This window comes from Mercenaria mercenaria, chromosome 1 (genome assembly GCF_021730395.1).
Source record: "Mercenaria mercenaria strain notata chromosome 1, MADL_Memer_1, whole genome shotgun sequence".
Lineage (NCBI taxonomy): Eukaryota > Metazoa > Mollusca > Bivalvia > Venerida > Veneridae > Mercenaria > Mercenaria mercenaria.
In genome coordinates this window covers 1,390,986-1,406,952 of record NC_069361.1, presented here as the reverse complement: position 1 = coordinate 1,406,952, position 15,967 = coordinate 1,390,986, and the positions used below count along the sequence as shown (strand labels likewise).

The 15,967-nt window shown below is 36.5% G+C and overlaps 1 protein-coding gene across 4 annotated transcripts in view; it reads right to left on the bottom strand.

The window, feature by feature from the left end:
• Positions 1-15,967, bottom strand: part of LOC123545205 (presenilin-2-like) — a 52,034-nt gene that overhangs the window by 30,149 nt on the left and 5,918 nt on the right. For 3 of the 4 annotated variants that reach the window (XM_053537752.1, XM_053537759.1, XM_053537757.1), the window contains exons 2-3: positions 7,223-7,361; positions 2,684-2,904 (exon numbers count right to left, since the gene is read on the bottom strand). In XM_053537752.1, coding sequence (XP_053393727.1) covers positions 2,684-2,904; positions 7,223-7,324 — 323 coding nt within the window. In that variant the 5' untranslated portion in view covers positions 7,325-7,361. The remainder of the gene's footprint in view (positions 1-2,683; positions 2,905-7,222; positions 7,362-15,967) is intronic. The other variant, XM_053537754.1, reaches the window with a different exon arrangement.

Below are 15,967 nucleotides of genomic sequence, written 5' to 3'. Positions count from 1 at the left end.
CTAACTCGTCCAAGATTTTATTGAGGGTAACATTCTGACCATGTTTCATTAAGATTGGGCCAAAATTGTGACCTCTAGAGTGTTAACAAGCTTTTCTTTTAATCTGACCTGGTGACCTAATTTTTGACCCCAGATGACCCAATATCAAACTCGTCCAAATTATTGAGGGTAACATTCTGACCAAGTTTCATTAAGATTCGGCCAAAATTGTGACCTCTACAGTGTTAACAAGCTTTTCCTTTTATTTGACCTGGTGACCTAGTTTTTGACCCCAGATGACCCAATATCGAACTCGACCAAGATTTTATTAAGGGTAACATTCTGACCAAGTTTCATTAAGATTGGGCCAAAATTGCGACCTCTACAGTGCTAACAAGCTTTTCCTTTGATTTGACCTCGTGACCTAGTTTTTGACCCCAGATGACCCAACATCAAACTGGTCCAAGATTTTATTGAGGGTAACATTCTGACCAAGTTTCATTAAGATTAGGTCAAAACTGTGACCTCTAGAGTGTTAACAGTCAAATTGTTGACGACGAACGGACGGACGGACGACGGACACAGGGCCAACACAAAAGCTCACCTTGAGCACAAAAATCCTAAGTACAACAAGAGCACTGCCTTGCGGGTGCAGACGCTCATCTGATTTTTTTTGTCTTTGATAGTTTAGGAGAAAAGCTGACCTAAACACAAAACTTAACCAAGAAATCTGATTTTCTAAGTCCAAAAGGGCCCATAATTCTTGCAAAAAAACATGTAGAGTTACAGTACTTGCTGTGCAGAGTCAGTTTTTAATGGCGAATACCTGCTCCAAGTTTTAAAGCAATAGCTTTAAGCAGGTTTTTTTTTCAGTATTTTGAGAATGGTACCGGTACCTGTGCTATTGGGAAAAATCGCATCGTTTTTGGTCAAATTGGGAAATGTTTATGAAGCACATTTTATAGTAGTTAATTCAAAATAACAACTGAAAAGGTTCTGAACTATGTTTAATCATCAACACTGTCATTCAATTATCACTTTACAGAGCAATCTCTGTTTTTAGCATTCTTGAACTTTTCAATAACATGAGGATGAACGTGTTACTGTAGATTAACTCGTCCGTAATGGCAGTTTGCCAGACCCAACAGAGACAGACCTCTCTTCCACTTTATTGCTTGGCGATGCACCCTCTTTTTCTTGAACATTCTGTTGTTTTGAAAGCATTTCATAGATTCTTTTCTTCTTTTCCAACTGCCTTAATCTTTTTCAGTAGTATTTGCTGTTGTGCCACAGTTTATCAGTAAAACAGGAATTGATGCAAGTAACAATCGTATCTCCAATAACAGAGTAATATTCTGATTCATCCCTAATTCGGCATGCTTTGACAACAGTAGTTACGAAATGTCCATGTGTGAAAACAGATGGAGAGTATTTATATTTATGGCACCTATAAAATCTACGCAGTCGTAAAAAACACAATGCAGTGCATTCACGGCAGATTTACTTTCAGTTTTAATTTTTGGAAATGGTTATTTTTTTACTGACGATTAGGAAAACTGGACACTTTTTGGTACTCGGAACGGTACCGTTTATCGGTACCGCTCATATAAGGAAATAAAACCCTGGCTTTGACTGTTATGGAGAAAAGTTGACCTAAACACAAAACTTAACCAAGAAATCTCATATTTTCTAAGTCCAAAAGGGGCCATAATTCTTGCAAAGAGCAGGATGGAGTTATCTTTCTTGCTGTACAGAGTCAGCTTTTGTTTGTGAACAAGTGTTGCAAGTTTTAAAGCAATAGCTTTGATAGTTTAGGAGAAAAGCTGACCTAAACAACTGTGGCCTCTAGAGTGTTCACAAGCTTTTCCTTTGTTTTGACCGGGTGACCTAGTTTTTGACCCAACATGACCCAGATTCGAACTTGACCTGTAGATTATCAAAACATACATTCTGACTAATTCTCATGAGTTTCAAACTTAAATTGTGGTCTCTAGAGTGTTAAAATGATTTTCCTTTGATCTGGCCTATTGACCTAGTTTTTGACCCCACATGACCCAGATTCAAACTTTACCTAGAAATGATTAAGACAAACATTCTGACCCAGTTTCCTAAGGATTGAGTCACAAATGTGGCCTCTAAAGTGTTCACAAGCTTTTCCTTTGATTTGACCAGGTGACCTAGTTTTTGACCCCACATGACCCAGATTCAAACTTGGCCTAGAAATTATCAAGCAAAACTTTCTGACTAAGTTTCATAAGAACAAGAGGGCCATGATGGCCCTATATATCGCTCACCAGAGTTGATCTGGCCTACTGACCTAGTTTTTGACCCCACATGACCAAGAGTAGAACTTGACCTATAGATCATCAAGACAAACATTCTGACTAAATTTCATAAAGATTTGGTTACAACTGTGGCCTCTAGAGTGTTCACAAGCTTTTCCTTTGATCTGATCTACTGACCTAGTTTTTGACCCCACATGACCCAGTTTCGAACTTGACCTAGAGATCATCAAGACTAATATTCTGACCAAGTTTCATAAAGATTGGGTCACAAATGTGGCCTCTAGAGTGTTCACAAGGCAAATGTTGACGGATGAGGCACGCCGACCGACGATGGACAATAACCAGTCACAATAGCTCACCTTGAGCACTCTGTGCTCTGGTGAGCTGAAAAAACACCCAACTACAATGTAAATACTTACAGATATGCTCCATTTTTCTGTGTGTAAAATGAGACAGAGCTGATAGTTGCCACAACAACAGCCATACATAATGTTACTGGTACGAATAACATGATCACATGCTTGGCACCATATTGTAACGTCTCTTCTTCCTCCTCTTCGGCGGTCTCAGATTCACTCCGCTGCTGACGTTCACGAGACGGTCTCTGCTGTGCATGGCGGCTTACAGGCCGTGTCTCCACCTGGAATATAAAGGGAATACATTTTTTTATTTTGATTGTTAAAACTAGGGATGGGAACGAATGTTCGAATATTCGAATATTCGAAAATCGGTCGAATATTCGAATATGAAAATCAAATTCGAATATTCGTAAATTATTGTATATTTTTTTTTTCAAAATAAGTTTCATTGATTTTGGGCAATATGAACCAGACATACAGAATAAAACCATGTCATGTTAGTTTATCACGTATCAAAAGATGTCCAATTAACAAGAAAATAGCAATGCATAATTGACAGGGGCCATCGTTACTTATTAACAGTTTGCAACAGGCGTCAATGTGTCAGATGCATGTCAAAAGATGTCCAATTAACAAGAAAATTGCAATGCATAATTACCTGGGGTCATCGCTACGGATTAACAGATTGTATTAGGCGTAAATGTGATATCTTTTTATCTATTGTTCATTTTCATTGGCGCCTGTTTTATGTAACAAGTTGTAGATTTTTTTTTTTCGAAAACAATACCAAACTTGTAGATATTGTCGATCTTTTCACAATATTTTGTACGACGTTTCAGACCATCCGCAGAATCGGTTTTCATCCGCAATCGGCCGTATTCGAATTAAATTTTGAAGTAGTTAATAATAAAATCAAGAAAAACGTATGACTGATGCACAAGTTCATGTTGAAGGAGGTTTAAGTCTGCCTTACTTGCATTTTACACGACGATTTTTACACGCCGATTGAAATTTTTCAAAATGGCGGCGGTAAAACAACAGCGCGTCACGTGTTTAAATGGGACGACCTGCTATTTTTAGATAAAATTGCGACGGTCTAAATTATAATCGTTTTGATTTTTTGTATTATTTTGAAGCTAAAACACTGAATTAGTTAAATATGTTCATGATTATACTGACAGAATCGTGAAATAAAACGCTAGGATCGGCGGGTTTCGCTATGTAGGATCGGGTTACCCGAAACAAACATTTTTTGGCCTTATTTACGATGATCCACGCTTTAAACAAATGAATACGTTGTGTATATGCCAATCACTTAATAAGAATTTAAAGCTTCCATTAAAACTAACCGAATATTCGAATATATTCGAATATGGCAAACCGAATATTCGAATATTGATTTCAGTATTCGTTCCCATCCCTAGTTAAAACCAAGGTCTACTGCTATCCTGAAATTCAGTATTGACTAGTTTTTCAATCTGTTTACTGTGTCCTGTAGCATCTTTCAACAAAAAGCAGGCAATGGGAATATCTCCAATAATACTTTTATACAGTGCTTTATTCTTGCCTCAAAAGCCATGAGACATTAGGTGAGAAAGTGCTATCTAGAGGACCTGCAACTATTAGAAATATGATATTTCATTCCGTATTTTTCAGTGAAATATTGGAACATTGTTACAATTGTTACAATTCTAGTATTACTCGACCCGTTAGCAGCCTTTGATACCATTGATCACTGGACTCTGTTGCATCACCTTGAATATCATTTTGGTATTGCAGGCAAACCACCTGGGTGGGTGAAGTCTTATTTAGAAGAGCACTACCAAACTGTCTGTATTGATGGAGAGGTGTCAAACCCTGTCTTGATGAAATATAGTGTTGCCACAGGGCTCAGTACCAATGGACCAAAGTTCTTTACCATGTACACAAAACCTGTTGGTGCAATTTGTGAGAATCATGGGCTCAATTATCATTTCTATGCTGATGATGGACAATTATATCTGTCATTTAAGCCAACAGAGTCTGTTACTAGCATTGAATCCTTACAACGAGTAGAACATTGTCTCAATGAAATAACCACCTGGATGAATAAAAACATGCTAAAACTGAATGCTGAAAAAACCGAAGTCATTGTCTTCACGTCAAAACAAAATAAACAAGCAAATTCAATGAATTGGTATCCCCTGCCGAAAGGGTTTGTGGTGAGGAATGGCAAAAAAATACATCCGGCAAAAAGTTAAGGATGTTAGTAAGAAGCAAATAATTTCATTAGTCAAAATCAATTTAACAGAAAATAAATGCTTTTTTTTTCGGGGGTGGTGGGGGGAGGGGGGGGGTGCGGGGTTGACTGGGTGTGGGTACAAAACTTCACATGTTGATTTTAAATATTGATGGAAAATTAAAAATGAAAAAAAAAATGGGGTGTGTGTGTGGTGGGGGGGGATGCATGATCGGGTGGTGGGCATGACTGGGTGGGAGTGAGGTGGGGGAACGGTACAACTTAAAGCATGTTGATAAATATTCATGGAAGGTTTGAAAAAAAAAAATCTAAAAAAGGAAAGAAAAAAATTTTGTTTTGGTGGGGGGGTTGGGAGGGGGAGGGGGTGTGACTAAGGCAAGGTGGTGACCAGGTGTGGGTACACAACTTCACATGTTTATAATAATTGTTCATGGAAAAGAATGAAAGAAGTTTGATGAAATTCTACCAATTGGTTGGTTTGTTATGTACAAATCTGTGGATTTTTAAGCAACTAAAGGGCAATAACTCTAAGGAAAATTGACCAATTAAAAAAAAAAAGATGGGTATCATTGAAGTATGTTGGTTCATATTTATTTCAAGTTTCATGAAATTCTACCAGCTTGTTACTGAGGAATGGCTGCAGACGTGGATTTTTCATTAAATCAAGGGCAATAACTCTAAGGGACATTGACCAATCCACAAAAATAACTTGACGGGCATCATTGCTGTATGTTGGTTCATATTTATTTCAAGTTTCATGAAATTCTACCTGCTAGTTACTGAGAAATGACTGCGGACGCACGCACGAATGCACCCACCAACGGACAACGCAATTTCAATACCCCCCTCCAGATTTCATTGGCGGGGGATAAAAACTCACTGATAACATTACAGTGAAAGTTGGTGAATCTACCATAACACCGTCATCCAGCGTAAGAAATCTAGGCGCAATCCTTGATTCAAAAATGGACATGGAAAAGCATATAAGTGCCGTATGTCGATCTTGTTATACACAGTTGTGTCAGATACAACATATAAGGGACTAAATCACCTCCGATGCCACAAGGTCACTAGTAAACTCCCTGGTTACTTCACGTCTGGATTACTGTTATGGTCTTTTGTATGGCATTCCAAGGTCTTGTTTAAACAAACTTCAGAATGTTCAAAATGCAGCTGCACGTATATTTACGAGAACATGCCGTAACGAGCACATAACACCAGTGCTTAAAGAACTACATTGGATTCCTGTACCATACAGGGTGGAGTTTAAGATTCTGACCCACACCTATAATGCTCTTCATGATCATGCCCCTAAATACATCAAGGACAAGCTTGATATATACAGACCTTCAAGAAATTTAAGATCACAAAATTCAAATTTACTTGTGCAAAAATCACGTACTGTAAAATACGGTGACAGAAGTTTCCGACAAGCTGCACCAAGACTGTGGAAAGCTTTACCTTATGACATAAGAAACTGTGAAACACTCTCATCATTCAAAAAATCATTAAAAACACATTTATTTGTAAAATACTATGGACAGAGACCATGCACATGTGATAGTCAGACTGTGACTTTGTCAGCTTACCAATCTTAATTCTTTACTTAGTCTCATTATGAATCGTATTTTAAACACTTCAGTGTTGTTTTCTACGTAAACCTGTTTTAGATGTAATTTGTGTTTAATCAGACAATTTGTGCTAATCATAGTCATATGCATAGATATATTGCAAGTGCGATATTGTTTTAATTTTCATATAGTAACCTGTGTGTACCATTTAATCATTTTAATTATTATTTAATTGTTTTAAACACGTATCTTAATTTGCAGAATTGATCCATATCATTGTTTTATTTTCATAACTATCTATTGTACATGTATGTCCATTCTATTGTTAAGCACTTTTGAACATATATTCTTTTGTATGAAAAGAAGGCTATACAAATATGGTATAATAATAATAGTAATATTACATGTAGAAATATTTTTACAAACCGACTATAAATAAAAATTTGTAGAAAGAAATATATCTGGTATTTACCAAATGAAAAATATCAAATTTTAACCAACAAGAAACTATTAAATGGGGAAGATTTAAGTTTAAAAAAACAGGAAGAAAATTTGTCTGTTCCACATGCAAATTGTATCTTATATTTTATTATCAGTAAAAAGTATTTCAATCTTAAACTGAAACAAACAAAATATCCTCAATATTTTACTTCAAAAGCAACCATTTTGTCCAGTAGCAAGGTTGCAATATACCCTCTACTTGTGCATATAAACAATACATTAACCACAATTTATAAAGAATGGAAAGTGTCCTTACAATATTCATATGAATTATTGCACTGTACTTACAGAAACGTCTCCATTTTCCTCCATACGTGAATGCAAAGCAGAAGAAGCCATCAGTCGGGTAGTCTCGTCTGGTTCCTCCCCGTCACTCTGTGTTCCACTCATGAAGATATTTACATCAGTTACTCATCATTGTACTGCACTGAAATTGTATAAGACCATTATATATATTGTCCATCATCTTTCAAAATACTGAACCTGTAAGTCTGATTGGATATTTAGCATCAGGCAAAAATTTATGCAGCATATTGTCAGAAAACATCAAACCACTAACACAAATCGAGGGCTGAGCGCGAAACTATTGTAACTGTATATGAATAAAGAACAAGATACAATAGTTTCGCGCTCAGCCCACGAAATATCATCTGATAAACTATCTAAACAAACTTGACTGAGACCAGGAAATGTAAATAAGATGGCCTAGCCATGATGGCCTCAGACTACTCATTTGAGTTTTACAGTTCAAACTGGTAACATAGTTTTGGTAGAGACATCCAAGAAACAGTTCTACCAAATCATTTAGAAAGTTGACCAGACCTGCAGATTTAAAGGGTTCCTAGTACAACAAGAGGGCAGTGATTGCCCTATTTCTCTCATATAACCCAAATATGTACATGATTTCTTGGTAGAAGACCTTTACACAATGCTACATGTCAAATTACAAGTGACACCACGGGTAAGGCTAATTTGACCAAGGGGCATTATTTGAACAAACTTGCTAGAGAACCACTACACAATTTTTCAGGCCAAATATCTAAGCCCCATGGCTCAACGTTTTAGACAAGAAGATTATTAAATTTTTTCCTATATGAAGTCTATTTAAAACAAGTGAACCCCAGGGCAGAGCCAATTCTAACCCCAGGGGCATGACAAATAATTAAGCTTTTGGTCTTACAGTTTTAGGGAAAAAGATTTTAAAATGTTTTGTTATATATGTCTGTGAAAAACAAGTGAACCCTGGGGCAGGGCCACAGAGGCATGATTTGAACAAATTTGATAGAAGACCACTACACAATGGTGAAAATTCTGCAAATAATCAGAATGTTAAAAAGAAACAGAATCATGCTCCCCAGTCAAAGCCATCAGAATCTTAGGTCTAGTTAAAAAGTTTGATGCTAATAAGGCATAATTAGAATTTTAAAACTAAGAAACAAAGAAGAATCTTCTCTTAAATGGCATTAGTCAATAGTGAGACAAGCTGCTACTTGTATTCTATATATTTTATTATTATATATTTTATACCAAATTTATATAGCGCCCTTTTTTAAACACGTTCAAAGGCACTTTACAAATTCATCCTCTACTTAGTACAGTCATAGAGCAATCTGACCAGAGGGACAGAATATAACAAGAAGGTCATGATGACCCTGGATCGCTCACCTGAGTAATGTGAGCTGCATGTTTCAAATGTCAAACTGATGCTAAAATATTAAGAAAGTAGGTCAGTAGGTCACATTCGTGGGTTACTGAAAGTCACTTTTAAGATCGGTGTGCAAAACTGTTCATGTCATCCAAATTTCAAGGCTGTATCTTTAAAAACAAGAAAGCAGGTCAGTAGGTCAAGGTCACAGTCAGGTGACCCCTTATCACATGGGGTCATCAGATTATTACAATCAAACAGTTTAGGAAATATGATCTGATAATTTTTGAAGTATTTTTTCCTATATAACTCATATAACAAGTGACCCCGAGGGCAGGGCCTCTTTTCACCCCAGGGGCATAATCTGAACAATTTTGGTAGAGGAACACTAGGCAATGCAACATACCAAATATCAAAAGCCTATGCCTTGCAGTTTCAGACTAGAAGATTTTTAAAGTTGTTTCCTATGTAAGTCTATGTAAAACTTGAGACCCCCAGAGCAGAGCCTCTTTTCAACCCAGGGTAATAATTTGAACAGTCTTGGTAGAGGACCACAAGGCAATGCTATATATGAAATATCAAAGGCCTAGGCCTTGCGGTTTCAGAGAAGAAGATTTTTGAATTTTTTTTCCTATATATGTCTATGTAAAACTTGGGACCCCGCTGGCAGGGCCTCTTTTCACCCCAGGGGCACAATTTGAACAATCTTAATAGAGGACCATTAGATTATGTCACACGCCAAATATCAAGGCTCTACGCCTTGCAGTTTTGGATAAAAAGGTTTTTAAAGATTTTTCCTTTTGGTTGCCATGGCAACCAGAGTTCTGCATGGATTTCAATTCTTTGGGCAATTTTGAAAGGGGGCCATCCAAGGATAATTCCTGTGAAGTTTGCTGTAAATCTGCCCAGTGGTTTTGAAGAAGATGTTTTTAGAAATTGTTGATACACAACGGACGACGGACATCGAGCGGTCACAAAAGCTCTAATAAAGAACTAATACAGCCCCCAGAACAGACAGTGAGAAATCATTTTTAGATACAGGCCTGTCCAGCTAACTTAGCCTAGCTCTTTGCGAATAGACAGTCTGGTTCTAGCATCGATACATGTGAACCGTCTTTCCAGGGAAGAACCAGTACAGGCCTCTTAGTTAGGTGGTAGACACTCAAGAGCATCTCAGAAATTTCCAGTGCTTGGACCTGGACCTTGTAATAAAACATCATAGAACAAACCATGGCATGTTTTGCTTGTGAACATGACATCTCACATGCCCCTAAGGGGCATTCCCTGTTTTTGAAAAGGAAGTGTCTAACTGTCCAGTAATCGGACGACTAGCCAGGGGTTTTCTAGGAGTACAGTTATAAATCAGTTTGATTATGAATTAAGATCTTTTAATGCAAGTATTGTAATATACCTTAAATAATACTCTGCTAAATCTGATCAATATCTGTCTTAACAACAGCTGTCACTATTAGTGACAAATGCCCCCAGGCCCTTCCCCAGAAATTTTTTAAGGCGCTGGGGTATAGTTTGTGTGGCGGGATAAGGGGTGGGTGCGGGAGGGGTACCCCCTCGCGTGTTTGATTTTTTTTAAAAAAATCGAACCCAAATGGTGCTTTTTTAAGTATACCATATGCAAAAAAACACAACAACATGTATTTCATTGCTTCTACATTTTCACATAATGATATAACCATCAATATATCATATAGTGTTATTTCTAGAGCTCAAAAAGGGCAGGGTGCTGCCAAAATGGGACAGAGTGCTGTCCGAAAGGGGCAGTGTGCTCTTTTCGACCTGAAAGTTATCATAGCAGTAGTTGCATTTCTAGATGTCTATAGTTAATATGTATTCCATTTATCTTTATTGCACACTTAAAGGAAATGTCACAGAATAAATTTAAGCGGTAAATCTTCCCAAAACCAGTAACAAAGTTTACAAAGCCTTTTTACTTACTTTATAGTTTAGGCTTAACCATTCAAGCCTTTCTCTTAAAAAATGTCACCAAGAATGTCAACTTATTCATATGAATATGAAATAGTGGAGGGCCTTAATATATTAGCTTATTAATCTTGAAACCAAGATCATGTTGTAAACAACATAGTTAAAGGCCTGTTTCAGGTCAAATTGTAAACTAATAATTATCACAAGTCATGTTGTATTGATCAGGTCTTTCATCAATATTTCATTAACAGAAAAGTACTATTACAGTTAGGTTAAAGTTTACTAAAACGCATATCCAAAATATACTATCCGGATACCGGTACACTTTCGGGATGTTGTCTGAAAGTAGTTTTTACTCAGTTACATGACCTACTAGGGTAAACCAGAGATAGTTCCTCAAATTTTTGATGTTTCTCATCCTTAAAAAATACACCGTCAGCTTTTTTTGAAGGAAATATGGAAAAATTGCATACGACATCGGGAGTAATAAGACTCGTGAACGGACATTCTAAACGTACTTTTACTTTCGATATTCATTAAAATTTGTGCATTTTCTAGTTTAAATTACAGTAGAATCAAACTGCATTGATATATACTTGTTATTATACTAAACAACGGTCTAATTTAAATTTTGCACAAAGAAATCTAGGGCACTTTTCACGTGCTTGGTAATCAGCTGGCCGCTTACGCACCCCTTTTTGACATTTCACAGGATCCATACTATTTATCAATTAGTTTTAACACTTCATTGATTCTCATTACCTGTGTGCACTCGCCGTGATGTAATTTGCTGATCAAAAAAATCGTCGAGGCATGTCAACAGGGAAATTACATATACACTACACATGAGGTATCTCACGGGGATGAAATCGCTTACTGATTTAATACGCCGCGCTAATAATTGAGGCACCGCGCGGGATATTTAAGCGCTGCGGGAAGCTGTATTTCGTGTTTTAAGCGCCGCGGTAGCGCGGCGCCTTATGCGGCTGGGGAAGGGCCTGGCCCCCGAAATGTGCCCAAGAATGCTACAGTTGTCTGCGCAAAATATGCCAGAATAGTTTAAGTATGTGACCTTGAGCTGAGCAACCTGGGTCATAAGTGTGACACACCTTCTCAATATGGTTAACATTTGTGTCAAGTTATTTTTAAATCCCTTGATAAATGGCAGATATGGACCAGACAAGAAACAGACCATGTCAACTTTTGACTTCTAAGTGTGACCTTGACCTTGGAGCTAGGGGTCTGGGTCTTGCGCACGACACATTTTCTCATTATGGTAAACATTTATGCCAAGTTATTTCAAAATCCCTTCATGGATGGCAGAGTTATGGATCTGATACGAAAAAGACCCTGTTAACCTTTGACCTGTAAGTGTGACCTTGACCTTGGAGCTAGGGGTCTGGGTCTTGTGCATGACAAGTCGTCTCATTATGGTGAACACTTATGCCAGGTTATTTCAAAATCCCTTAATGGATGGCAGAGTAACAGCCCGGACAAAAATTTACACGGCCGGACGCACACATGCACACACACAGATGGACATTGCAATTTTAATGGGGGCATGAAAATGCTGCTGATTACATATCAAATTACTGTCACTGTTTAAAAGTGTTCCAGTGTTGTTGTTGCATGATAGATGTACTCAGACATATATATAGACAAACAGAAGTTTCAAAGATGATGGTAAAAATGAAGAGCACATGGTGCACAGGAAGTAATGAGAATTTTTAGAAATTTCTCTTTTGACATACTTATGACATGTCCAGATTTTATTAAACATGGTCATAAAAAAGAAGAATTGGTGTTTTTAATTAAAAGGTATTTGTTTCTTAACAATGTGACCTATTTGTACATTTTTATGCTTCCCAAAGGGCGAGCATATAGTTGCCGCTTTGTCAGTCCTTCCATCCATCTGTCACACTTTTGTCTGGAGTATAACTTGAAAAGTATTACAGGCATTTGATTGAAACTTCACATAATCATAGAGGCCATTGAGACAAAGTGTAATGTCAAAGAACTCTACCTTACCTAGTTTTTGAATTATCTCCCTTTATTATACAAAATAAGGCTTGTCTAGTCAGGGGTGTAACTGTTTTAAGTTATGTAACCTATTTCAGTTACTTTTTCAAGCATTTTATAACCTGTATTAGTTATAAAATATAGTTAACTCAGGTAAGTTATTAAAAAAAAAGTCTTTTTGCTGTTCTCACAAAGTGACCTTTAAAGTGAAATTAGTAGCAAACTGTGGTTAATCAAATTCTCTTTTAGTCTGAGCATGACCTGATAAGCATAATGGGATATTAAGAGTTTTATAGCTTAAAAGCATTTGCGTAAAACTTTATCAACCTTGCGTAAAACTTTATCAGCCTTGCGTAAAAAATTTTACTGCCTAGCTGGAAAGATAAAAGGTCAAGGATTCAGGAAATAATTGCATTAGTCTCATTCATAATGAGGAATTGGCACAGGAGGGCTTTGTAAAATTTTATGATAACTGAAACAAGTTATGGAAGTTTAAGTAATAACTCAGATGGGTTATAAACTGCGATAACTTGAAACAGTTACACCCCTGACTGTTGTCTGGAGCATTACTTGAAAAGTATTAACGGCATTTCATTGAAACTTCACAAAATGATAGAGGCCATTGACTGGAAGTGCAGTGTCAAGGAACCATAACTCTCCCTTACCTAGTTTTTGAATTATCTCCCTTTATTATACAATAAGGCTTGTCCGCAGCATTACTTGAAAAGTATTAACTGTAGTATTATCATAAATGTGAACCTTTACTGACCCCTTTATGTAATTCATGTCTGCGAATGCTCAACTTCTAGAAATACTTTAGCGCCACATGTTAAGGCTATGCAGAATAAGTTTATATCTTGTGCTGAACACTCATCGTGTTTTTAATTACTTAGTTGTATGATTGCACTTGATTAATTTTATATAAATATCCGGAATAACAATAAAACATTAACGGCATTTCATTGAAACTTCACAAAATGACAGACTGTGTGACAGAGGCAAAAATTACACTTAATGATGTGTCCCTTGGGCCATCCTTAAAAAATTGTTTGTTTGCGGTAACGCGACCGACTCACGAAAATCGCCGCGACTCAAACAATTTTTTAACCCAAAACTCGGAATTTTTTTTTTATCGGTGCCATGTTTTTATTCTTTCCTGTTTCGTTATTTCTTTTGGGTAACTATTTTTATTTGTATAAGTTTTCCTAGACAATGTTCGTTGAGGTTCAACTACATGAATGATCGTTATGACCGATAAGAAACAAAATGTGTGAATGTTAAGCTTTCTGTATACCGCTAATTAACAAGTGACACAAATACGATAATAGGCTGCTCTTCTATGCATTGTTTATCAATTAACTTTTACACATTGATCAATAAATACCTTTGGCAATGACGGACATTATTGTACCAAATACAAACTGCGAAAAGCCCACGTGACATCTGCCAGAAGCTGATTAATATACCAAGCTCCGCCTACTGCCATACTTCCGCTTATGGCGGCGAACAATATTCGAATTCAGCGGGATTTTGATTGACAAGGGGCAGTTCTTTCGAACTCGTGACGCATAAAAGAAAATTTCCTCGGGTCAAGCCGACGCACGGGAAATTTTTTTGTGTGGGTCAAATACGAGCTTTTGTCAATAAGTGCGAGTGACACCCAGAACCTCGGGTCTACCGAACGCCCTGCCGATTTCCTGATATACTACAAAAATTCATGCAAAAAGTTGTTTAGAAAATTCCACATGGACAAATCGTGGTACATAGTGTTATCTGTGCAATACTGCAGACGTATTTAACCGAGTTTTAGATTTGTAAAATAATAATTTTTCTCGTACGTAAAACATCTGGGATAGATAAATTCTTGGATATCGTTCTGTCATAATTTCTCAAACAATTTCGCAAAGAAATAATAATTTTAGCTTCGATCTTTTGTCGTTGCATAATCTTTTTAATCTGCCAGAGGATAAAACTGCAGTGACACTGCACAACTCACTTGGAAAGGCACAATAAACGTCAAAAATATTAGACAAACAAAATTTTCTTACCTGAAAATTTATTTATAAAGTTAAACATCCTTTCAATGCAATGACTAAAACCAGCGAAAGAAATCCATAATGTTTACGTTTCTAGATTTTCCTATTTGCGTGAAATTAAATATCCATGGGTCCACTTTTTCCTATTTTTCAAAACCCAGACTTTAGAAACATAGTTATTATTACTGAAACTTTCTGTGGCTTAAATAATGTAACTGAAATTCGTGCAAATTTTTGACACCTGCCATCAGAAACTGGGTTTAATCTGTTTGACAGCTGTTTCTTTTAATGTGTGCCGACAGTAGCAGATCAAAGAAGACACTAGCCGACGTGTATTATGTGTGATGTCATAGTGATGTCACTGCTATTGACATGTATTTAATTCAAGAAGTGACTGTGAAATGCTTTTATGGGTTTTTGTGTTTTGACTTTGAGTGCATTAGCACTGGAAGCTTGATTTATTTTTGCTGATATGGAATTAACCTAGCTTTTTTTAAATGTATTCATATTCAGATTAGGCTTTTTCTTGGTTAAGGCAATCATTGCAAGAGTGAAAAAAAACTTTAATTGGCAGTTTAATCACATTAGATTCACAAGGATAAGAAATTAGGTTTACATTGATAAGTATATTTAGTTCCATTTTCAACTTGCATGTCATGGCGCTATTAAAAATCTTTCAGCGTTTCCCTAAAATCACTCCACCTCTCCCTAAAATCTCTCCACTTCTCCATAATCTTAGCTGAGGAAGAAATGACTTCTCCCTAAAATATTAACATAGCTTAAGCCCTGAGTAAACAATGTAAAGCAATTAAGTATTGTCTTAAAATTACATGATACATAGGCTTTGAAGGAGTGCGGTGCTAGTAATCAGACTCCGGTCTACAGGGTATTAAAATATCGAAGATTTTGCTATGTACTTCAATGCTGAATCCTAAGGAATGTAATGTTTTTTTTATTACCCTAGCCAGTGCAAAGACATTCAAAAGGTCTGGCCAATTATTTTTGTTTAATATATTGATAATCTTAAATTTTTAAGTTCATATGGAGATAATAAGCTCTGTTTCTAACTGGTGTCAGGCTATCTGTTGTTTTTACTGTTATTAAAAAGGTAATATTACTAGTAATATTAGTATTCATGCTTTGTGAAAACTTCCACCCTTGCAGATATGTTACAATCAAGTTAGCATTCTACAGAGAAGTGTTAGTACCCAGAAGGTGTATAAACCAAAGGGTTACAAAAGAAAATGCAGGTGTTGTACAATTAGCATACAAAAAAAAACCAAAAAAAAAAAAAATCCCTACCTACCTACTCACACTAAAAATTCTGGGTCGCGTTACTGCAAACAAACAATTTTTTAAGGATGGCCTTGCTTTAAATATCTCCCTTTATTC